The sequence below is a fragment of the Streptopelia decaocto genome, assembly GCF_964273445.1.
Source record: "Streptopelia decaocto genome assembly, chromosome: 3".
Taxonomy (NCBI): Eukaryota; Metazoa; Chordata; class Aves; order Columbiformes; family Columbidae; genus Streptopelia; species Streptopelia decaocto.
The window spans coordinates 54612044-54637135 of NC_138656.1; the positions used below are offsets into that span (position 1 = coordinate 54612044).

At 38.8% G+C, this 25092-nt stretch overlaps 1 protein-coding gene across 1 annotated transcript in view; it reads right to left on the minus strand.

Moving 5' to 3' along the window:
* The window catches only part of SYNE1 (spectrin repeat containing nuclear envelope protein 1), a 304124-nt gene that overhangs the window by 117207 nt on the left and 161825 nt on the right, over nucleotides 1–25092 (minus strand). The window contains exons 60-77 of the mRNA XM_082048748.1: nucleotides 23656–23820; nucleotides 22507–22679; nucleotides 21486–21639; nucleotides 21215–21358; nucleotides 20573–20737; nucleotides 18939–19256; nucleotides 17974–18129; nucleotides 16280–16450; nucleotides 15183–15509; nucleotides 13744–13896; nucleotides 12472–12639; nucleotides 11355–11531; nucleotides 10392–10538; nucleotides 8115–8240; nucleotides 6416–6592; nucleotides 4164–4429; nucleotides 1234–3394; nucleotides 511–848 (exon numbers count right to left, since the gene is read on the minus strand). Coding sequence (XP_081904874.1) covers nucleotides 511–848; nucleotides 1234–3394; nucleotides 4164–4429; nucleotides 6416–6592; nucleotides 8115–8240; nucleotides 10392–10538; nucleotides 11355–11531; nucleotides 12472–12639; nucleotides 13744–13896; nucleotides 15183–15509; nucleotides 16280–16450; nucleotides 17974–18129; nucleotides 18939–19256; nucleotides 20573–20737; nucleotides 21215–21358; nucleotides 21486–21639; nucleotides 22507–22679; nucleotides 23656–23820 — 5486 coding nt within the window. The remainder of the gene's footprint in view (nucleotides 1–510; nucleotides 849–1233; nucleotides 3395–4163; nucleotides 4430–6415; nucleotides 6593–8114; nucleotides 8241–10391; nucleotides 10539–11354; nucleotides 11532–12471; nucleotides 12640–13743; nucleotides 13897–15182; nucleotides 15510–16279; nucleotides 16451–17973; nucleotides 18130–18938; nucleotides 19257–20572; nucleotides 20738–21214; nucleotides 21359–21485; nucleotides 21640–22506; nucleotides 22680–23655; nucleotides 23821–25092) is intronic.

A 25092-nucleotide genomic window follows, 5' to 3' on the forward strand; every position in this document is an offset into this window, starting at 1 on the left:
TGCACAGAAGCATATGCCCCTGATTTTCAGCTGTGTCTTACAAACACAGCTTGGCATAGAATAGCCCTTGATTGACTTTCCCTCTATGACCTTGTCTAGGTTGTGTTTTAAACCCCCTCAGACTTTTGGAATCCAGAACATTCAAGAATAACATGTAACATAATTATGCTTGTTAAAAAGGTATTTCCTTTCAGTTCAAAATGTCTACTTCAATTTAATTTGTTTCTGCGGAGGTCTTGTGCCAGATGAAATTAAGGGACAGTTATTCCCTACTCATCTTCTCAGTACTCTTCCAAGCTGTACACAATCTTAGCATAGCTTCCTTAAGATCACACATCTAGTCAGTCAGTGGCAGAGGAGAAAACAGAATACAAGAGCTCTGAATCCTAATATCCACTTCGCTCATCAGTACCACAAACATTTTACAAAGCTCCAACTAATGTTGTGATCTCTTTCTTCCATCACCAACAAGGTGATCTTAAAATGAAAGAAAAACAAAGATGAATATACCTTTGCAACTGCTCTTGCTGGTTTTTGGCTTCTTGCTTTGTCTCTTTGGCCTTTTCCTCCAATGCCGCTACATTCTGCACCAGCTGCTCTCTTGCTGTGGCTTGGATAGATGGCTCTATCTCAGACAAGAGGCCCTGTAACTCCTTCAAATGATTACTGAACTGACTTTCTGTGCTGAAAAATTCAATGTGGTTCCTCAGGTTCTCCTCAGAGTTCTCAACATCAAGACCATTTCTTGCTAAATGTAGAAATTCCTGAGAATCTTCAAGCCAATCATTTGTCATCTGCATCACTTGGTAGTATCTTTGGCAGAGGCTATATAATTTATTCAAGGTAGCCTGAAATAAAAGGGAAAATTATACAGAGGGTCACAGACATAAACTTCAGCAGCAACAAAAATAGCCTCCACTGAGAGTGGATTTTGCCCATGCTTGTTTTCTTTTCCCTTTATTGTATTTAAATTATGGGTCCAGAGAGACTACATGGAACCAGGTTTTCAGTGAGTTTGCAATTCTATGTGCAGGTATAAACGTATATTAAGGAAGCCTTTTCCCACTCGCCTCCAGGTCATCCATGGCAACAGGCCGCAACCTGAATCACTGAAACAACCCAACAACAGGATCATTAAATAAATATTTTCATGACGATTACAAACATCAAGCCACAGAGCCATATTTTTCAGCTTTGTGAGTGAGAAACTAATGACACTTAGGGTCCACTAACCTGTCTCATGTGTATAGCTTCTTGAACTTCACCATCTAGTTCTGTCAGCTCAGCAAGAGTGTTTTCCAGGTCAGCAGGTATCAGCTCCTTTGCTTTCATATATCTCTCTTTCTCTTTGTTGCTCAGCGCATTCATTATTCTCAGGCTTGACTGCACTTCTTCCTGATGTATCTGAACCTTTCGAATTTCTTCTTGGATGCTTTGCAGCTTGAGGTCCAAACTTAATGTTCCATTAAGCTCTGTTTTCACCCATCTCAACCAGTCAAGCGAGCGGCGGATTTCTGTCTGGAAGTCTATGCTTTGCACAAGTCTGTTCTCACACTCCATCACGGTGTCACCTATGGCAGCATGCAAAGACTTCAGTTTCTCTTGCCAAGACTGCACTTGGTTATTTGCGGTTGCACAGGCAGATGAACCAATCTGAGGAGAAAGGGCTTCTAGATGTTCAGTTATTCGCTTCAGAAGACTCCCCGAGTCTTGCAAGCTGCCCACCAAAGAGTGGTATATTTTCAACTTTTCTTCTATTGGGAGCGTTTCTTCATTTACCTTAACCTGCTCTTTCTTCACTGCTTCTAGTTGTGCCTCAAACTGCATACACATTTTCTCATGTTCTTGGCATGCTTCTACGGTGTCTTCCAACAGGTTAATTTTCTGTTCTATCTGCCTCTTCAATTTGTGATATAGTGTAACAAGTTTTAACATCTCATCTGGTTGCCATGGCTGCCCAGTGCTTCGAAAGGCCTCCTTCTTCTGGTTTAGTTCATCCACTGCTGCGCCAAGGCTCATGACTTCACCTAAGAGATCTCTGTAGGTCTGCTGGAGTGATACAGCTTCTTTGGCTAAAACAGCAGCTGGAGCTTTGTCCATGTTCATAAACTGATCTTCTAGCTCAGTCAGAGCTTTATTTGTCAGCTCAATCAAAGAGGCGTACTCTTTTCTGGCATGAATTGCTTCCTGAACCTTATATAATTTTTCTTTTGCCAAAGCAGTGATGATACTAAATTGCTGAGGGAGAACGTTAAGTTTTTCATCCAGATAAGAATGATCCACTTCATTAAGTGATGGTAGGATTTCTTGGCCATCTCTTTGCAGTCCAAGTAACAGATTTTCGTATTCTGGAGATTGCTCAAGAATCTGTTGATATTTCGCCAACTGCGTGTGTAGTTCAGAGTTACTATTCATTACATTGACTTCTGGGAATGTAACAATATCAGCTTGTTTCAGCCAATGGCAAGCTTTGTCCAAGTCTTCTTTGAAATATTTCCTGGAAACTATATTTTTCTCTAGTTCTAACAATCTCTGGTTACATTTTTGTAAAACAGTGTCATACATATTCTGTAGTTCTTGCAGTTTATCTAACACTTCACTCTTTTCTTGTTCTGTTGCTTCTTTCATTAAATCCCGTCCTTGAGCCCACAACCCCGTGACTTCGTTTTGATAGGCCTTCAGGTTAGCCTGGGCATTCTTACAAGTCCTGATCTGTTTGTTCACATCTTCTGGCAACAGACAAATGTGTTCTGGAAACATTACCTTCTTCTCATGCTGGTGAATTTGGTTTGTAGCCTGAAAGACTGCCATAAGAAACTGTGTCTTTTCGGAAAGTGCTTTATTCAGGTGCTTTCTCCTCTGGCCAACCAGATTGCTGAGACAATCTACATGGTGCTCTGCATCAGAAAGTGCTTTCTGCAGTTCGTGCCTTTCATTGAGCCCTAGGTTGGTCATCACCCTGTCAGCATCCTTCACAAGCATCTTCAGAACAAGTTGTTTGGCTTCAAGTTCACTGCAAATGGTAAGATGATCCATGAGAAGACTCTGAGCCAAATCTGGAGGAGGACTCTGCTTAAGAGCCTCTGAGATACTAGGTTGCTGCTCCTCTGCCCATTCCATTAGTTCCTGAAATTTGGAATGCACTAAGCTGAGCTCTTCTAAGGTTGAAACAGAAACCTGAATTTTCCTTTTGACAAGGTCCTCCAGTTGAGTCCAGCGTTGCTCAAAATGACTAAACTGTTCCTTTACTAATTCTTTGTCATCAAGGTTCAGATGTTCTATCATCTTCTGTTTCTGATCTTTCAAATCTTCCAGAGCAAATCTTCTTTCCTGCAGTGCCAGTGCCAATTTTTGCAAAGCTTCAAGGTGTATGTTTGTACTTTCAGCATCAGATCTGTTATCAAAATGGACAGGACAGAAATTAATTATTAGATACTATCTCAGGAAAGTATTTTAAAAGAGGTCAGGATTAATTTTAAGCCCACTATACACTGAAATCAATATGATAAATACCCACAGTTTTCAGATTCTTTTGAAGGTACCAGTCTTGAATATTAACTAAAAAGTTCAACATTTTCATTCCTCTCCCTTTCACCTTCAATGTGGCCATCAGGCTGACAATGCAAATTAAAATTAATACTACAAAGCACACTGGTTATATTGCACTTATGAACAACAAGTACTGAGGCTAAAGTGAATTTTGTTCCGTGACAGTGGTAGCAGCAGTAATAGACTCTCACAACTTTACACTCAGCTTGTATGATGTTCATGCTATTCTAAGCAGCTGCAATAATTTGGCAGCAGCAACTAAACTCTAATATAATAGTCTAACAGATAAAACACAATATCTCAATGAAAAACACACATGAAACACAGTAAAGACAAATGAAAGGTTCCAACAAAATTGTCAAAATACTTGAAATATCAGAAAATGGTATACTCTGAGATGAGATCAGTACTTGCCTTAAAGACAAACACTGAAGATCTGGCTTCTCAAATTCTCTTTATTTCAATACAAGTAATTGTACTATAAGGGAGGCCTGCTTTTAGTTAAGCATGGAAAAAGGGAGTTTTAGTGCATCCAGCCTAGAGTCACTTTGTAAACAGCTCTTTCAGCATATATGCATTAAGTCAGCTTTGTCTGTGCTACTCCTTTTTTTTACCTGGCCAGGTTGTCCCACTCTTTTGTGAGCTTTTCCAGGAAGACTTCAACTACATTCATGCGGTCATGGTAATCCCTCGTCCTCTGCAGATCCTCCTCCCTCTGTATGAGCAAACTGTGTGCCTGAAGGCAGAGGTCCAGCCACTGGTTGCTCAGCTCTCCTATTTCTTTGTGTTCCGGTGACTCCTGCCCTTGGGTTAGTTTGTTCATCTTCTCAGTCACAGAGGTAAGAGCTGACTGCTTAGACTGTAACTTCTGACTGAATTCCTGAAAAAGATACAAGTCAAAATCAACATGGTGACAGCTGTTCAAAATTAGAAGATGGAATTTAAATAAAAACTCTGAAAAAAATGAATAAATAGTGTAAGAACTAATTATCTGTCCAGGCGAATGTGCAGATGCAAACTGGAAGATGTGCCTTCTCCCATCTCCTAACTTCTCCTCATCTTCTCAGGTGAGGACAGGTTTGCTACAGATGGGAAAGGAAACCAGAGCAGTTTCCAAGTGCCAAAGACAAACAGAAATCATGATCAAGTCACACCTTGTTGTCCAGGCTTCTGGACTAGCACAGCTGAAATACATGAGAGAGTCTGGATCTCATGAGAATTCATTTTAACAGTACCGTTTCTAGGTATTTTTTTTCCTTTTCATTAGAAACTAAACATAAGAAGCTGAACCCATGAGTCAGTGAGCACCCACATCCACACTTTGTTTTATTCCTACTTGTATAAGAGCAGCCATTACTGCTGTCACTATTGAAACAAAGCCAATGATTATTAAGGTATGATTGCTATTTGAGTTAACATAGGAGGAACACAGGACATTCCACTTAAATATGAGAAGAAACTTCTTCACAGTGAGGGTAACAGAACACTGGAAGAGGCTGCTCAGGGGGGTTGTAGAGTCTCCTTTTCTGGAGACATTCAAAACCCACCTGGACACATTCCTGTGTAACCTCATCTAGGTGTTCCTGCTCCAGCAGGGGGGTTGGAGTAGATGATCTTTCAAGGTCCCTTCCAATCCCTAACATTCTGTGATTCTGTAATACATTCCAGTAAAGAGTCCCTCTGCACACACTTACCTGACCGTATAGGAAGTCACAGAGAACAAAAGAATATACGAAATACTGAGAACTATTAATAAAACTAACCAAATATGTTTCAGCCCTTACAAACTGTCTAAGGTAATCTTTTCCTAAATTCTATTTTCAATAACTGTAACTAAACAATGTGCCCAGCTCCAGCACTTTTCTGGGATGATGCATTTGCAGTGACACTTGGTAGGGTGCTATTGCCCAGCTCTGCCTCATTCCTCTTGGAGACTGCATCAAATAGAGCTAGGCATCTTCATTTACCAGGGAAAAAACAAGGAAAAAATACACATTGTACCACATCTGACAGTACAGCAGGTGCCTGCCTTTCATAATGAACCAACACTCCTGACTGAAATAGTGAAGAAATACAGACTCCTTCTTTCTGGACTCTAATGATAGCTGGTGTAACAGCTTTCAGCCCACCTTGTGCTGAGGTATCTTCAAGGGCTATGACTTTGTTCAGACACTTGTGTAGAACAGACACGAAGAGGAAGAGCTGATTACTTTTCACGTAACTTCTGGCATATCAGAAAAAGAATACAAGCAAAGTGTAGACCAAAACCGCAAAACCCAAGCATTTAATCATTTATCAGAAAAATAATCTGATTTCCTGTTTCTTCTTGTTGCTTTCCTGATGTTGATGATACGTGCAGAATGGCCATTAAAAAAGTCTCATATGTAAATGAGTGAGCAAAGATTTGAAAGTATTTATCTCACTATTTAGCGTAAATTAAATTGTGTTTCTATCATACCTATTCTCCAGTGATTTTTAGAGCCTAGCAACATTGAGCGGTTTCCTAGACCAATTTTGAAATAGATATAAACAATTAAAAAAAGAACTTAGCAAGCACAAACTGCAGATCTTCAAGTAGACTGTGATCAGCAATTAGCCTATTAAAAGTGAAGGCAAATCAGAACAGTAGGCTGAAAACTGTCTACTTTTAAAAAACAAAATCAGAAAACTATTAAAGTGCAGTGTTTTGCTTTCCATGTCACCCTTTATCATCAGTAAGGAAACCCTCTTTCCTCTGACTTCTCTGTTCTTGCATGGAACATATTAGCATTCTGTGCAATATGTGCATATAACATGCATTACAATCATATCATCCACAGGATGAACTTCTTCCTTACCTTCTACTCTTAACCCAAAGTCTCCTTACCTTAACTTGGAGTACCATAGTCTGGGCAATGTTTAACTCCAATTCTGCCCGTCTCCTTTTCAAATTCTGTAGTTGTTGATCTGCATCCTGGAAATATATCCAGAGGTCAGCCTTTATTTGTTTGATCTCTTCCCAGCCTTGAGCCAAATACTGAGAGTGCATTATCTGTTGCTCAATCTAGAAGAAAAGAAATGAAGAGGTAATGCTTTAATGCAGCTATTTTTGGAGAATGAATACCATTCTCCCTCTGAGTATAATACTGTACTAACAGCAAATTTCTACACTAGATTCTGAAGAGGTTAATATTATTCATAAAATGAGTCTTAATCTTCAAAGGTCATAAAAGACCTATCAAAGGAAGGTTGTGGGGGGAAAAAAAAAAGTTATCCTTCATTCTTGAGGGAAGCAAGTATACTTATGAGTGTATTTCAAAGTGTTCTCATGTCTCCTGTTAAACCTTAAATTAACCGTGTGATTTAGCCTATTGCGTGCCAAGAATACTGCTGGACTGTGCCCTACATGTCTTTGCAATGATCAAATAAAAGCTTAAACTAAGTACTTTCCTTTAATTTGCTTACTCCAGTTATTTTGCCTATACGCCTTTTGTAAAACACCAATAAGAAGAATGACTACTGGATCTGAGCCCATCAATCACCTTAAACCAATAGTCATACAGCTTCTTTTCCTCCAAATACAGCAGTAAGGCACCTTTAAGGTTTAGCCACTCAACCAGCTGAATTTATCTCAGCACTGTACTGTCTGTGGTTTCTTAAAAATGTTTCCCTGCTTTATAAATAAGAGGATAATCTTATTCTGATGATTGGGATGCTTTTTAGCTATTCAGTATCTGGATTGCCACTTTTTTATGGATTACTTGGATTTGTACAATTTGCCTCTCTGGTATGGGATACTGCTACTGTATATATTAGTTTTTTTTACACATGATAGAGTAGTTTCAAAAGTTCAGTGTTGTGTGCATGTGAAACTAAATTTTTCATGTTTACAACAGGAATGCTCATACTGTTTCTTTTCTAATAACTTATAGTTATAATTTTATTCTAAAACCAAGCATTAAGCTACTTTAAAACTTAAAACTGAGGTACACTTCTATAAATTCATATGCTGAAACAGATGCACTCTGGTTTATGAATTGAACCACCATATTTTTAATTATGATTATATAATAAGACCATGCCTACTGCTGAATAAATAATAACAATAAAATCTGTCTAAGCTTTAATAAAATACAGAGAAGAATAGATTGAATTACTTTTTATGAAAAAAAAAATGGATCAGGTTTTCTTCCACAGGATGTTATTTGTGTGGCTTTAGACCAACAACTTGTAACATTACCTAAGTACCATTAGAGACCTTTGTCATGTGTCTTTGTATTAATACCATGATGCTAATGTGTGGAATTAAAACAAACAAACAAAAACATACACAAAACAAAACAAACAAACAAAACCATAAACCAACAACAACCAAAGAATTCAGAAAAAAAAAAAAAGAAACCACCAATACACCACCCATGCAGACAAAGAAAAACTAGAACTATTCCTAAAAGAAATACTTAAGATGAAAGTAAGAAGGCATTTCTTTAAACCATTACCCAACATGACCTTTTTAAAAGAGGATAGATCAAGGCAGTTAAAGCTCTAAATAGGATTAAAAGAGGGTTGTTGTGGTTATCTTGTACCATTTGTTTTGTTTGTTGAATATCTGCCGCTGTACTCTTCACTGTGGCATCTGACAGATCACACATGGAGCACAGAAGATCCAAGTAAGTATTGGCCTGTTCCTGCAGAGCCCGGAAATGTTTTACCTGAGGGAAGACAATCCTCAAACTCTGAGACTGTGGAAATAATCTCTTATCACAATCATGCATTTTAGTAATTATACTTTAGCTTATTATTTCCAAAAAAGGAAATGTAGACATACACTCTTTTATTAGGTAAGGCTGCTCTGTCATAGTAATGGAAAAGAGTAACTCTAAAACACTTGATTAGCATCCAGTTACCAAAGCACTTACTGAAATATGCATTACTTAGTTTTTTTCTTTAGCAATAAAGCATTAGATACACACAGTCATAACAAGGTCACTTACTATCCCAAGGTGAAGGAAGCAGGGTTTTATCCAGTTATTAAAGTGTCATGCTGCCTATACCTATACCTATACCCTATAGACCCTATAGAGGGTCTTCTGAAACCCTCCTAATGTCCCCAATATCTACAATTACTAAGATCAGACAACATGACAGTGTTGTGGGGTTTTGCTCCTGACATTGCCCGTAGGATGAAAACGTTCCATATCCCCAAAGAAAATTATTATATTAGTGTTGACAAGCAGGGCAATAACATACCTCCTAAAGTCCCAGAGAGGAGAGGTGAGTGACCACCTAATGCAGAGGGCCAATGGTAGGTCCTTGTGGGCAGAAAATTGAAGACAACACCAGTCTGCCCTTGTGGCACCCCCAAATTACTGTATTAGCAAAAATGCAGAGAGCAAGCTATAGGAAGTGATTATTCTCCCATACTTACACTTGTCAAGCTGTCCCTGGTGTATTTGGCCCAGTTTCCCTCTTCCCTCATAGAACAGATATTGGCAAAGTGGTGCAAGTCCAACAAAGGGCTGGGGGGATACAGGGCTATAAATACGGCATTTGGACAGGTCTGAGGGTACTGGGTTTGCTCAGCCTGGAAAAGAGAGGCTAATTGCAGTCTGCCATTACTTAAAATGACAGGGCTCAGGTGGGGACAGTACTGAGAAGACAGAGCCAAACTCTTTGCTGAGGTGAGTGGAAAAAGGACTAGAGGGAAAAGTGACAAGGTGTAACAAGAAAATTCTTCTTAGATATGAGTGAAATTACTTTTCACACTGAGAACAGTTAAGCTCTGCAACAGGTCCCTACTTTTCAGGGGTGGTCAGGGCCCTCAGTGCACCAAAAGGCTCTGCAACCTCTGTCCCACTCCCCTTGGGGTTTGGCTGCCTCTGCTCAGGGCCAGCCCTGACTTGGCTCAGCTGAGACCTTGCCAATGAAAAAGTGTTCAGAAGCCTTCCCTCTCACTTGAGAGCTGGATGTAAGCTCAGGTTCTCACCCAACCTATGGACCTCACCTGAGCTACACTATAGGTGCATCTGTGCCTGGCTGATCCTCTTGGCCACGCCTTGCTGCTCTGACCTTCTGCATCTACCTGCGACTGGCTTCATCCCTACAGACTTGCCTGGTGATCACCAGATGGTGGCTGACACCAAGGGGACTCTGCTCTCCTCATCTGCGTGCTGCAGTTCTGCACGTCACTGGGAAGGTGCCATCCTGTTGGCCCCACTGTCACCCCCTGGTTTCCCCAGCTTCACTGCCATGCCCCTGCTCCACCTGCCTTTGCAGAGCTGCCACCTGTAGTATTTCAAGGTCTCTATTAATACACATGGTGGATGAGACAGCCTTGATTTCCAGAATTTTTAGTATCATACCAGTTTAATTTGAAAGCAAGGTACAAATCAAATGTAAAACACATTAAGTTACTAAGAATAATCAAGAAGCAAAGAAAACGTTCTTAATGACTAATGTGGGCTAGATGCATTTCTATGCTCTTAAGCTGAAAAATTGTTTTAATTGCCTGGTTACAGACTTTGTGCCCACAGTATTATGAAACCAGGTTTCATATAGGAACATTAATAGACAGATTGGCAACTGGGCAAGCAGAAGGACATCACCTCTCTGCTAAACACATCTGAGCAGGTTTATCTAATAAGCCAACTTGTTTTCGGGTAACGTATTTCTAAGCATTAAGCAGAGCTAGCAGAAGTCCTTTGTGATTTTTCACCTACAGTTATTTTTCACTCAAGATATTCCTTTTGGAGCTGGCAATAAACAATGAGGCTATACAGCTCCCTGAGAAGGTCAGAGAGAGTATCTTACCTGAGCTCACCTCACTAAGGATAACTGAGCATTTTCAAGTGCTGAACTTTTACCTGTTTAACTGCATCTGCCAGGCTGAAAGGTGGCCACGTAGCTGGCTTTAGCTCTGACTGCACTGTAGACAGCCAAGTCTGGCACTGCTGTAGGGTGTCCTGATGATTAACATGCTTCTGGAGTTCATGTTCCAAACTCTGGTACACCTAAAATAAACATTTTATAAGGTTAATGCATTTTCAGACATCACTATTGGCTCTCTTGTCCCAGCCTGAAAACTGCAGATAAGTCAGAATTATTAAGGCTGTGGTTATTTTAGCCCTCATATATAAAAGTACCAAGGGAAGACAGTTCCTTAAGCTCTCACTGCACCTTGCACCTTGTGGAGAAGATGGACAATATCTAAGGCATGGCTTCTGGAAAGGAAAAATACATATGCAAATGAAGAGCACTGTCTCTTATTTCTGTATTCTTCAACATTTTGCCATTGATCTAGTATGAGGTTTCACCTACCTCTACAGATCTTCTTGCTGACTATAAAGTCTACTTTTTTCGTTTAATTTTTTTTTTTTTTTTTTTAGATTATGCCAGCTTGATCTGCTAATTGGATTAACAGAATGACCCAGCTAGCCCTTCTTAAGTGTAGATTCTCGTCTTACTAAGAGAGACAGTATTTCCTAGGACAGAATTAAGACCTGTTATGCACACATGCAAACTACTGACAGAGTGCAATTTGCTCCCTAGTGTTTAAAGTAGGAACAGTTCTAATTTCTTTGCTACAGCTCCTCAGAAGCTAATGTAACATTAAAGTAGTGAGGGTGTGCAGAGACTAAGAACTGACAGGCAGCAAGTCTTCCTGGCTGCAAGGACAAGAGGAATTCAGCTGTAGCACACTAATGATGAAATGCTACATCAGTAACTTGGAGGCTCACTAAGCCATTTAAAGAAACAAGTACTTATTGAAATAATAATGTGTGTTATTTTCTTAAATGGCATACATACACTTTTGAAACAAGACTTACTCTTTGGGCTGTACTACATATTGCAGAATAGCTGTCCTTCGTCCCCTGAAGATGGCTTTGTATGTTTTGCTTAAATTTTGCTTGAAGATGTTCTGTGCATTGATTGATCAAGTAATCACCTTTACTCTTAAGATTGTTCAAACGATCTTCAAATCCTGCAATTTCTTCCATGATAGCCTAAGAAACAGGTAAAATACTTTTGAAGAAATATTTTAAGTTTAAAAAGTGTTCTGCTTTACAGCTTTTTAAGTTAGCCTTTTTTTTTTTTTCTTAAACAATCTTTGTTTTCAGATTTGGAAAGAAAAAAATCAGAAAACATGTATGGCTTTAGTCAAGCTATTGAGTGCAGACTCATAGCAAAATCATTGTCAAAAGTCTGTACATAGATATCCCAGAGAAATATCAGTAGCACTGTGATAATGTGTCAGCATTAGATGCTTATGCCTCCCAAAAAACCCTTAATCTTCCCAAGAGGGCTAAATCTGATGCTGAATCATATCTTATTCTATAAACTCTTCCACTGTAAACAGTTCTTTACACTGGCCTTGGTGGAGGCAAGTTTTTATCCAAGGAGGTTACTTAAATAACACACTAATCACAATTAGTTAAAAGATTTCAGTATTCTTTCTTGGAATTTGAGTTTCAGGGAGAGGTAGGGAGAGTTGGATTTTTCTTTATCATCTAGAAAGCACTGCCTATTAATGTAGTGAATGATTATCATTAATAGCAGCCATAACTATACCTTGAACAAAAGCAATGGAGGAAATGTTGCAGGCTAATGCGGGAGGAGGGGGGCAGGGGGGATGGACGAAGTGGGGGGGTGGGCAGAGCACGGCAGAAATAGAGGGGAAAAAAACCTTATCCTTAAAAGCATCAGAGCAAAAATTCAGACCACTGTATTACAAAGCTATTGTGCAAATGCAGTCTCATCCAAGAAAAAGTGCTATCAACAAGGCAGATTTTTTTAACTGTATTAATGTGTATTCACACAGTTAGCAGTAAGAGAAATAAAACAGGCAGATGACAAATAACTAGAGCTCTGCAACAGAGACAGAAAAGCAAATAAGAAAAATTCTATTTTACTGGACAAGGGAAGCTTACCCAATAGCAAACCCACCTTGTGGTTAGCTAGTTGCTGAGTGATTATTTCAAGATTGTTACTCTCCATGGGGTCAGGGCTGACCAGCCTGCTGGACATATGTAATAACCATTTCTCCCCTTCTTGCAAATCACTGTTATAATCCTCATGTTCTTTTACTCTCACCTCTAAGTTTTCAACATATGCCTGCAGGTCCACAAAAACAAAAATTAAATATTCAGGTAATTACAAGAATAAATAAAATTCACAAACCAAAACTCACCAAGAGCTTGAAAACATAGTAAGAGAGTTATCTTCTACATTCTTATTGCTGTGAGGTACCCTCACGTGACTAAACTGTTAAGGTGGACACCAAAGGGATTACTTGTGTGAATGAACGCTGCAGTACTGAGCAGTATTTTCAGTCCAGATGAAATACCATACTTTGAAGACTGAGGATCTCCTCACTTTAAGAAAAGGAACACTCTCAACTTGACATCAAGTTCACTCAGAAACAGTTATTATAAGCTCTTTTAAAGACTGCACATGTCCTACCAAATGTCATGGCTGGATCCCTGCTGTTTAAAGCCTCTGCACCTACATATTGCCTGTGATTGTAGCAGGCAAATTAAGAATGTACACACTGAGCTCAAAATGTATTTATTCTTTTTAAGAAAGATTTTTCATAAACTTCTCTACATTTAAGTCATCAACATTACATCTAATGCAACAGGTATCAGTTCTGTGGTACAGATCAGAAGAATGTCTGTAAATAAAAATCCAACGTGAAAAAAATAAAATCATCTGTCATCCGTAGGTGGACTGGTAATTAAAGGCACTTAGGTCAAACATAAGTACTAACATGGTCTGCAGAGCTTATCCTTGTTAGGAGTATAACCTATTAAAAGCTTTAGGAATAATAATACTTTAGGCTGTATTTAGAAGTATTAGATCTTTCAAAATACTACATATGTGTGCACTAACGAATCAATGTTAATTAATAGTGCCCTTGCTGAATTAAATTATATCCACCTTGCAGCTCATTTTCTCCAGTGACTTCCATTCAACAGTTAAACTAGACTGAACAGGGTTTGTGCGAGATCTATTAAGATTTATTTAAGAAGTCGAAGTTCTTTCCATACTCAAGAATCACCTTGTCCCCCGCCCCACAGACATGAAAAAGTTATTAAATTTAACTGGTTCTGTGTACACGGTGTGTGACATTACAGCATGAAACAGTAAACTTCTTGAAGAGGGGGAAAAAAAAGAGTAACAAATTGAAAGAGCCTAGTTTTCTTCCCAACTTCTTACCTTTGTTGTGCGGCAGAGTTCCTGGTAACTATTCTCAAGGTCTTGAATACTGTTTTTTAGAGTCACATCATTTACCAGATCAAAAAGTGCTTCTCCCTTTTCAATCACTGATTTTATTGAAGGCTCGTGGGACAGAATAGTCTGCTGTATGGACTACAATGCAAGCAAGAATTAAAATATATACATTGAACACTGGAGATTTATTTCACGAACTTCCCTTTGAGCTGAAGAACAGCCTTCTGTCATGTTATATATAATCCTTTCCAGATGAGATGAGAATTGCTATCAGTACAGAACTCTGATTCTCAGCCATGCCCTAAAACAGCAAGTTTGCAGGCATCTAAAAACAAGTGCTCCTTTTGTAAGTGGCTAGTAGGACAACTGATAATCTGGAGCTGGTGAAGGAAAGGGAGTGTGTGAAGGGGCAAGTGCCAGGGATAAAACTTGCTCAGAGGAACGAATTCTGCAAATACGTGGGAAAGCATCAGCAAATCCATCCCCTTAATGAGACAGTATGCAGACAAAGGCACTGTACTCTCAAGAGTGAGATGCAATCCAATCTGTTATGTCATGTTATGCCACTGGCTCAGACATGGCACACAGCAGCATCTATGTAATGACAGTGAGATACCAGCTCCCCAAATGTGCAGAAAGCAACCACATAGCTATCACATATTACTCTGAGCACTGAAGCTGGCAGGGGGTAGTGAGCCTAGAGAGAAAACTTTGATGCTGTGTGGGTACTGATCTTGCCGAAACACTGTTTTGTCAGCAGCACTGTTTTAGCCACAAATGCAAAGCACAGCACTATATGAGCTGCTATGAGGAGAGTTAGCTCCATCCCAGCCAGACCCAGTACACATCTTACAAACCATCTGTAATGCTGGACTGTTTTACAAAAAAACATCATTAGGAGAAGCAATGGGATTTGTTCCCATTTTTTTCTACTCATTTTTATGACTGGAAAAAAACCTATGTCATTAAAATCCTAACTAAAAGCAGAGGACGCCATAGCAGCTGACTGTATGAGATGTCAGTTGAGCCAGGGCATTAAGCTTTTACCAGAAAGCTAATTAAGTGTAAACAGATGCAACATCTGCAGTGAAGACCAACTGATTTGTCCTTTCTTAAACAGCAGTTAACTCTGTTGATAATCAACAGAATTACTCATATGTGTACTCATAAAATATTTTTTTTCTCCATAACAGGAAAATTTTAGATGTAGAAGCCTTATTAGGACATTGACATTTCAAATCCAGGTCCTCACTCTGGTTCATAGGTGCAGGTATCGTGCATCTTTTCACTTTGCTGCTGATTTGGACATCCAGAGCAGATACATCTCATACATCTATTGAGGAACCTTGAACAGGCACCTAGATCAGAGGATGTGTCACTTATCAAAATCAGTATGACAGTCCGATGATATAACCTTTTCTCACCTTGTATTTAGACAACTGGGCCTTCTTCTCATAGAGTTCACTCTTTGGCTCTGCTGGAGCCTGTAACATGGCTTGGTACTCCATGAGCCACTGAGTCTGTGCCTTGAACTTGTCTGAGAACTCCTTTGCCAGCTGAAGGCACTTCTCTGAAGTCATGTGTTCTTTCCTGATGGAGCCAGCTAGCTCTTCAAGCTGTTCCACATGGTCTTCAATTTCTTTTCTTAACTGGTCAACTTCAATTTCTTCCATGTACTTTATAGCTCGCTGTCCCTTCTCACGGGCAGATTTCAGTAAACTGTGGCCTATGTCCATATCACTCAATAGCAGCTGTGAAGGAGGGGTTGGGTAACAGAAAATGTATGCAAGCTCTTGCCTTTTCTAATTTTTTTTTTTTTTTTAATTCATTATAGTTCTATTATCACTAAGAGGCTGGGTTTTGGTTGATTGGTTGGATGGGGTTTTTTGGGTTTTTTTGATTTTTAATTTTTGCTAAGGACACAGAATGAATTGCTAGGGAAACTGAATGGACTTTTCGCTACAAAATTGCCTGGAGTTAAGGTATGGTAAACTATAAAGAAACCAAAAAAGTAAATATTTCTGTTCTACAATGGGCTTCTGAAGATAAACACAGAAACTGAGGGCTATCAGGAAAGGATCCATATTCCAAACTCTGGAATAAATGAAAGTTTTCTATTAGTATATTATGTTTAAGCTGCAGGACATATGAAAAAGCCATCTACAACTCAGAGAGGAAACACGAGTTTTACTACTCAGTTATTTAAATGAGGAGAAATAAGAAGCACTTCTTGCCACAGTGCATACTGGTATAAAATATACACAATGGGATGCCTTGCTAGGGGAATTTATTTTAAGTTTTAATCTAAAACTAAGCATATACAAATATGCTGTATGGAAGGGTGTGATTATATTTTCTAGGACTATTCATAACCACACCAACTGAACTGTGATCTAATGTGTATATGACATGAGAACCCCTTGTCAAGGTGAAGTCAGAAGTTTGGACAGCTAAGATGCATGTTAAAACATAGCCTCTTTCTGGTGAACAGAAACAAAAACTGCATTCAAGAAAGCTGTACCTCTAGTTTCTGCACTTTTTTCTCCATTGCTGTTTTATCAACCACGTCAACCTTGGTGATCACGGTTCTGAAGTTCTTGTTAGTAGCTTCATACCAGTTTGTGTAAGCACTAAAAGCCAATTCTGACTCATCAATACAGCGTATTTCTTCTTCCAGAAACTTTATTTGCTCCTTCAAAAAAACCAGAAAGATAGGAGGAAGAAACAAGAACCACCCAGATGTGTATAATTGTTATAAGCAATTAATAATTTATTAATAAAATGTGATATATTAAGATTAAACACATAGATTTTGAGTTCTTTCATATCTGGTGGGTAATTTTCCCTGGGTTCTTGTCAGATTGTACATATAGCAACCATTAATGTCAAAACTGAGTTAATACTAAACACTGAAAAGGTACTTATATTTTGAAATTTGAGTTGTGACTTGTGATTATGGTACCATGAGACACTTACTACTTAAAGTGACCTGAAGACTGTGCCTTATCAAATTTTCCCTATATCTATGTGTTTCACTGATGATCTGAACATTTTTTTCTAGAGGCCACTCAGCATTCAAACGTACTGAATTCTGAATTTATCTCCTGGAACTGTCAAAAAAGACGGTATCACAGTATCACAGTATGTTTGGGATTGGAAGGGACCTCAAAAGATCATCTAGTCCAATCCCCCTGCTGGAGCAGGAACGCCTAGGTGAGGTCGCACAGGAACATGTCCAGGCGGGTTTTGAATGTCTCCAGAGAAGGAGACTCCACAACCTCCCTGGGCAGCCTGTTCCAGTGCTCTGTCACCCTCACTGAGAAGAAGTTTTTTCTCAAATTTAAGTGGAACCTCTTGTGTTCCAGCTTGATCCCATTACCCCTTGTCCTATCATTGTTTGCCACCGAGAAGAGCCTGGTTCCGTCCTCGTGGCACTCACCCTTTATATATTTATAAACATTAATAAGGTCCCCCCTTAGTCTCCTCTTCTCCAAACTAAAGAGACCCAGCTCCCTCAGCCTTTCTTCATAAGGGAGGTGCTCCACTCCCTTAATCATCTTCGTTGCCCTACGCTGGACCCTCTCCAGCAGTTCCCTGTCCTTCTTGAACTGAGGGGCCCACAACTGGACACAATATTCCAGATGTGGTCTCACCAGGGCGGAGTAGAGGGGAAGGAGGACCTCTCTCGATCTACTAACCACCCCCCTTCTAATACACCCCAGGATACCATTGGCCTTCCTGGCCACATGCTGGCTCATGGTCATCCTGTTGTTCACCAGGACCCCCAGGTCCCTTTCCCCTACACTGCTCTCTAATATGTAATTTCCCAACCTATACTGGAACCTGGGGTTGTTCCTGCCCAGATGCAGGACTCTAAACTTTCCCTTGTTAAATTTCATCAGGTTATTCCCCGCCAAACTCTCCAGCCTGTCCAGGTCCCTCTGGATGGCAGCACAGCCTTCTGGTAATGACATCTGATCAATACTGTGTATTTTTGAAAGGGCATTATCCTGATTATAGTTCTGTAATACACTTAGTCCAATGAAATCTACGTGTGTGTGTATACATATATATATGGATATATATGTGAATATTATATTACTGAGTCTACAGTAATGAATAAACTCTGATAAAGACTAATTAAGAAAGTCTGCTCATACTTGCTTCTTAACTGGCAATTTATGGTTTTGAGATGAATTAATTTTCATTACTTACCAAGACATGAAGAAGAAGAGTTTGGTAGCGAGACGTAAGCTGTGTAGCCTGGATTCCCATTCTACTTGCAGTGAGGCTTTCCTCTAGTATTTGCTGAGCCAGTACCCCAACTTCCTCCACATCATCTTTGTAGATTGTAATTTCTTCATGCCACTTCTATGACAAACACATTACCAGCTTATATGACTGATTCAAACACAATAGGGATTTATTTTTAACAAAGCCAGAAAATACATTGGAAAAAAAAAAACAAACAACCACCACCAACAACAAAAAAACCCAAAACAAACAAACAACGAAAAAAAAAAAACACAAAACCAACCAACCAACCAAAAAAGGTTGTAAACATGGATTTACAACACGAAAATAAACCAGAATCTGATGAAGGTTAACATGATGAATATACTAGATTTTTTAGCATACCATATGGACTGCATTGCATTAGAGTAGATTCATTTTTTTTTTCCAAATAATAATAGAAATGCAACCTGGACTTCATACAGAATTTGCCCAGAGTTTCAAAGGTGATTGTACAGTGTAATCTTGAATCTCTTCAAATCTGCTTCCTGTGTTTATTCAGAACCATGCCTTCTCCTTGCAGTGACTAAAGGTGAATTATTACATCAGCACAGCAGACTTAACACAGACTTAACACATTTTACTCTTGTAAACACATTTTCCCACTCCAGGACCACGCTTTGTCCTCAGTTATGCCTTCACATACCACAGAGCATATGAATTCCAGACCTTCCTATGAGATTTCAACATTGATTTAGCCATACCTTTACCAGTAAAATGGGAGAAACTCAGACTCAGAAGGCATGAAACTCTCTTGAATCCATTATTCTAGGAACTGCCTCTGAATGAATTTCAATGCTTGTTGTCACTTTCACAGTGCAACCAGGAACTTAGTGGAAACCTCACATGGTATTTTGTTTGAGGAACGCCTTAACTATATTCTTTACCTTCATTTGTTGAAGTTGCATCTCCTTTGTTGCTCTACCAGACTGCCTCCCACTCCTGATAGCAACTTTGTCCTCCAGACCTGTCAGCCAGTCATTAACCTTCTGAAGTTTTTTCTCCATCAACCTCAGTCTGCTCACAGTGGCATTTAATCGGCTTCTTGCTTCAGAAAGTCTGTGCTGATAAACTTGCCAATCCTGCCGTAAGGATTCCAGGGCTCGGTCTTCTATCTGGGGAACGCCCCATGGAATCACCTCCTCTCGGGCATGAACAGCAGCGTTCAGTAATGCTTGTCCTTCCACACAGTGGACCTGCAGTTCCTGTAAAGGCAGAGTAATGGATACATACCCTACATTAACAACTTGCTTTCACACATGGCAAACAAAGCCCTGGTTCTACTTGAGACAAAAGCAGTTGTGCCATGTTATCTAGCTATTCCCTTTAGTTATCTATGGTTGAACACATATTACCCTACCTCTAAGAACACTTATGATGGCATGCTTACTTACAAAGCAAAACAAATATCACTATTATTGATAAGTGAATTAGACAAAATTATTGACCAGACATGCATTAGATTCTTTCCCCTCCTGCTAAGTTTATAATCAGTTCTGAAACATTAGCTGTCTGAGCTGGCATGGGATGGATGCAATCTGATCAGCACAGCCTTAAACACAAAACTTTCTAGCTGTGGCAAGTAGACTGTAAGACTGATCCTAAAATTGAATCTGTTTTAAATTTAATCTGTTTCAGTCTTTTAAAATAAACAAATCTGTTTATTTTTACATATGGTTAAGACATCATTCCAAAATAATTCTTGATACCCTCTTCTGGACATGTGTGGCATTTTCATGCTTATTAGAACTTGATTAGAAAGAATGAAGAGATTCAATCTGATTAGAAAACATAACCAGGAAATTGTCTCAAAAAAATACAGTTGTGTGTCTTCTTAGTTTCATTTGAGATATATATATTCAGATTTTCAAAATGGATTCACATTTTGTAAAGTAAACTATAATAACAAGACATATGCAGAGTCCCTGGTCATACAAAGACCTTCTCAGTATCTTGAATAAAGTAATAAATATTTCATAACTCAAGTACTGACCTTTTGCTAATTAAACAACAGGTATGAAAGTATTTCAAGTTAGCTTAAGATCATAATTGAGAAATCACTGAAGCACAACACGTTCACCATTTGTTGTCACTTAAGTGATTCAGTAATTGTTTTCCCATCTCACCGTGGGAGCCTACATGACTAGAACTGCCTGAAAGTAGATCCATCTGCACCGCAAACAATAAGAGATGAAACTCAATCAAAAGAATACTTTTGATATTCTGTGAAATACAGGAAAAAAGAAAAGGAAGGCCAACATATAAAACAAATTCAGCACTTCCAAGAAAGCATTACTATGCCTGCAGATATCATTCAAGACCTGACAACTCTTTCTGGAAATAAGTGACAATGTTTCCACTTCCTTTAATGGAGCCACTTTTGAGCAGCAAAGTACTTATATACCACGTGATTCCAAGCTGTTCTCCAGACAAAACAAAAGATACCATTTTTCTCTGGTATTTAATATTATTCTCTTATTTTACAAGTAGGATTACAAGTAGGGTGTCACACATTATCTACCTGTAAGTCTCGGAGTGTTGCCTCCTGTTTCTGGGCATCACCATCGAGATGTGATAAGCAGTCAAGTTTTTCCTGTTCCTTCTCCAGCCACAGTTCAAAGGCCTTCAGATTTCTTTGGTACTTTTGATGTAAGTTAAGCAGTTCTTCAGTTTTTGTTACTGCCTCCTGCTTGTTAAAAGATTTACATACATGTACAAATACCTAGTGTATCATCAAACCAAGAAAACATAAAACCCAGACTTCCATCAGGATGAAAAGTTTGTATCTGGTGCAGAGCTTTCCTAGAATTCAAGAGTTCTTGGATTCTGAGGATGGTTTGATCAACTACACAGTAATGTGTAAAATCCTACCTGCACTAAAGTCAACGAGACTTTTAACATGGAAATCCTCAGACTAATCACAGGATTATTATTTTTTTTTTCAGATTCAGATTTTTAGAACCTTTCTGAAAAGATCTGAAGCTTAGTGGTACAGGAAGACAGACTGATAAATCACCTTAATAACTTTCTCTTACATTAAGTTAGAGCTGTCCCCAAACTTTTACTCCTCATTTAACTGCAAAATACATGAACAATGAAATGACTTTTTTCTTTCTCCTTGTTGCCAACAAAACAAGAGGAGTGCTATCAAGAAAAACTGTACCCTTGTCCTGTCTTTGAGGAACTTATACCGCTCCTGAAGGTCCTGGAGTTCAAGCTGAGTGACATAATGCTCAGCCATCCCGCTTCCTTTCACTTCAATTGTCTCCAAGAGGCTGCTGTGACTCAACACCTCTTCACTGAGCAGCTGCAAACCAGAAATGAATGGGTAGTATTAAAACAAGATCACAGACTAATCTTGCAGTTATTCAACCTTTTTTCTTGCTTATAAGGTGATATGGGCTTGTTGCTTGTTTGTTGTAAAGCAAACACACCTTTGCTTTGCTGAGGGCAGCTGTTTTTTCCCTCAGTTCGGCATATTGCCTTTCAGAAGCATTCATGCTTGCTTCTACTTTATCCATCCAGCTGGAAAACTGACGAACATCATCCTGGTAACTTGTCCATTTGGAAAGAGCTCCTTCCAGTTGACTGTAATTTAAAAATACATATTTGTTGTGATAGAGGGTGTTCTCAAGCTATTTAAGCAGTGATATGTAGTAATATACAGTTATTTTAGGCTATATATAAGAAAGATATGCCACAAGCTAAGCAGTCTAAGACAGAGCTGTTAAAACTTTACAGGTTTTAACCAGGAGCACTGTTTGGCTGATAAAGAGAAATCAGGTTTTACAAACTTGGAATATTAAGGAGGTCTGTAAGTTCTGACTGATGTGTTCTAGCTTTAGTAAACGAAATGCAAGTGAAAGTATGAGATCCAGATTGAGAAACTTTCTGCCCCTTTGCATACATTCAAAAGTTGCTGCACTCTAATGTTTAATTAATTTTGTTGCTTTAAAATGAAGTATTTGCAATTATTGATGCTCCACCACAAAAGGCTGCATTTTTTTCCCCTGTATTTCTTTATTCCATTACTTGGACCATCACATTGTAAATATAGTACCTTCCATGAAAGGCTAGCAAGTGGAAAACCAGACAGGACCTTGACAGAGCAACTGTTAATGTCTGTGAAAAGATCTCATTTCTGAGAACAAATCAAGGCATCAAGCGCAACTCGAACTAAAATTTACAACAAGATTATGAACACAGAATCCACTTTTAACGGTATATTGACAAGAAGTCTAAGCAAAGCTTGATCCCACACGGTTTCCTCCCCTTTTTGTACTTCAAGTGAACATGTGACTTAAGGCCTCTAGACTTACAACGTTAGGCACATGCAGCAATTTTCTTCGAATTTGACTCCCAGAATAATAACACTCTGGGAATTAGTTTAGCTTTATTGCTAAGCATCATTAGCTTTATTGCTAAGCATCATTCTGCACCTCATAAGCTTTTTACCTCTTGCACTGGATACAAGCAGACAGAAGAGAAGCCCAGCTGTCCTTCAGGGTCTGCAACTGCTTTTCAATCACTGGTACGCCCTCCAGGGAAGTATTTTGAAGAACAGATTCTCCTCTTGTCAGAACCATTTTCATTTGGATTTCTTTCTCTTGTTTCACTGCCAGCAGTCCCTAAAAGGACAGCAGATATTATTCTATTTTTATCACTAACTGGGTATGAATATACTAACTGGCTTTACTGGAAAATGAGCTGATCAAATTTAGCAGCTTGTACAGTCATTTGGAAGAGGGATACTGGGGTTCTCAGCTGGGCTTCACAAGGAAAATGTGACTTTCAAAGGGTAGGTTTAGGCCATTATGACCAAAAAAAAAAATCTTAATTGAGAGAGATGTTTTAATTAAATTTGTGAAGGTGCTTACAGTGTACCAGAGAAGGTACTGTTGGGTGGAAAAGCTGACATTCCAAAGGGAATGTCATTTAGATGGAAAACAGGAGGATTCATTTATAGAGAAAACAAGATACGATGACAAAGCTCTTCTACAGGGCTGAAATAAAGTTCTCAATTCTAGGATCTATCTGCAACAAAAAGGTGCCAACATATGAACTCAGTAGACTATTAGCATCGTCAGCTTAGAGAGTTCAGCTCCTGGAGCTGCGCAGTTGCAAACCCTAACACTGTGTAAAGTCACGAAAAGCCTAAAAGCATGAACTCGAAAGACTCAACAAACAAAAGATAAAGTATAATTTTAGTATTTTACTACAATCTCTTATATACAGGAAAAGCTGTTCCAAATAATTAATGTCATCTGTAAGATCTAGGAAATAATATATTAAACTAATAGACATGAATATCTTACTACTTTCATTTAACCTTCAGCAGCCACACAATATCTTTTGCATTTTTTAAGAATTTGCATATATACATTTTTTTCCATGTCATAAGGTTCCCTATATCCTTCTTACAGAAAACTTCTAATAATGAACTTTTTCCTCAATAAAATAGTTGGTTTTGGGTAAGTTGAAAACCAGTGTCTGAATGACACCAGTCGTCACACTAATATGCAACAAACAATGTAAAGTATCCTATCTTTATATTCTTTTTACAGATGTAAAAAGAGCAGGTTTTGGTGCCTATTGTTTCCATACCTCTAGCTTTAGCATCCGGCTGTCCAGAACACTCTTGTCTGCCGTGGGATGACAGTAGGAATCCAGCATATGAACTGCATCAGCCATCCAGTCCTGGAGGTCCTTGACACTGTGCGAGAACTGTTGATGCTCTGCTACAACCCTATCCATTCTGGAAACTTTCTCCTGAAATTCACACAGCAATTAGCACCAGCAACTATTCAAAGGATTACTTATTCCCCACACTTACTTATGGATTTGAGAATGAGTTTCATAAACTATACACAGAAATTCTCTTCATACATTGATAATTAGAAGTACACTTACTTGAACATGGAATGAATTTTGAATACACACACAGGAGTTGTCCAAACATAATATACAAACGAAAATTTCAAAAATGCCCTTTCTTATTCTCTTAATGTAAAGCTTCACATAATTATCTCCTCTCATCCAAAGTAGATGAGAGTTTTCTGGCTTCCACCTTTTCTTAAACATCTGGTAAATAACACCTAAACTCCAGTTCAATGTCACAGCTGAAGATAACTTGTGAAATCTGACAATGTACAAGACAGATTTAAGCCCGTGAAGTTATGTCACTGCAGCAATATTACTTTATTGATACATGGAAAAGAAAGACATGTTTTCCTTAATGACTCCCACTGCTATAACCATTCTTCTGAAAAAAATCACTGAATAATCCTATGAATAATAAAAAAATAATAAAAAAAACCCCTCAAGTTACATTGCTTAAAGGCCTAAAGTGAACAGGAATACAGAGAAGAGCATATTTCACACAGTGACAGGGAACTAAAGTCAAGCCAGTGAAACAGGCTTAGGAAGTTACAGAGAGGGATCTTTCTCAGGCATTCATGGCTACCCAAAGAATTTCAGGATTTCTCTCATAGGCTGGATCATATGCACTGTCTGTCTCAGACTCCTTGTTCTCATCCTGACATCTCCTATGAGTTCTGTCCACATAAGTCAATGTTAGTAACTCACGCATCTTTCCCTTTCTCATGTTGCAGTCATGAAAATTTATTATGGCCATGTATACAATCAGTTTCAGTACGTCATACAGCTCTAGATATGCCTCATAATTTTTATTTCCACAGAAAATATAGAAATTATCAAACTAGCAACTGGCCAAATCTAAACACTTTCTGAATTGAATTGTTACCCTATAACACACTTATATCCTTAATTACCCTCATTACTGTAGTAACTGTAAGCCTAATCCAGTATCAAGCCTACTTCACAACTGGAACTTTGTGAAACAAACAGAAACAGTCCTGATACAAAGACCTCCTTATCTGCCTGCACAGCAGAGATAGGAGGACTGTTAAATGGTGAAGTGTCTTTGTAAAGCACCACTACCCAAAACTGAGTTAGTTTAAACACTCAGTTCCCAGTCTGAGGCTTTAGAGTTTGGCCTATGCCTCTCAGTGAACTTTCAAA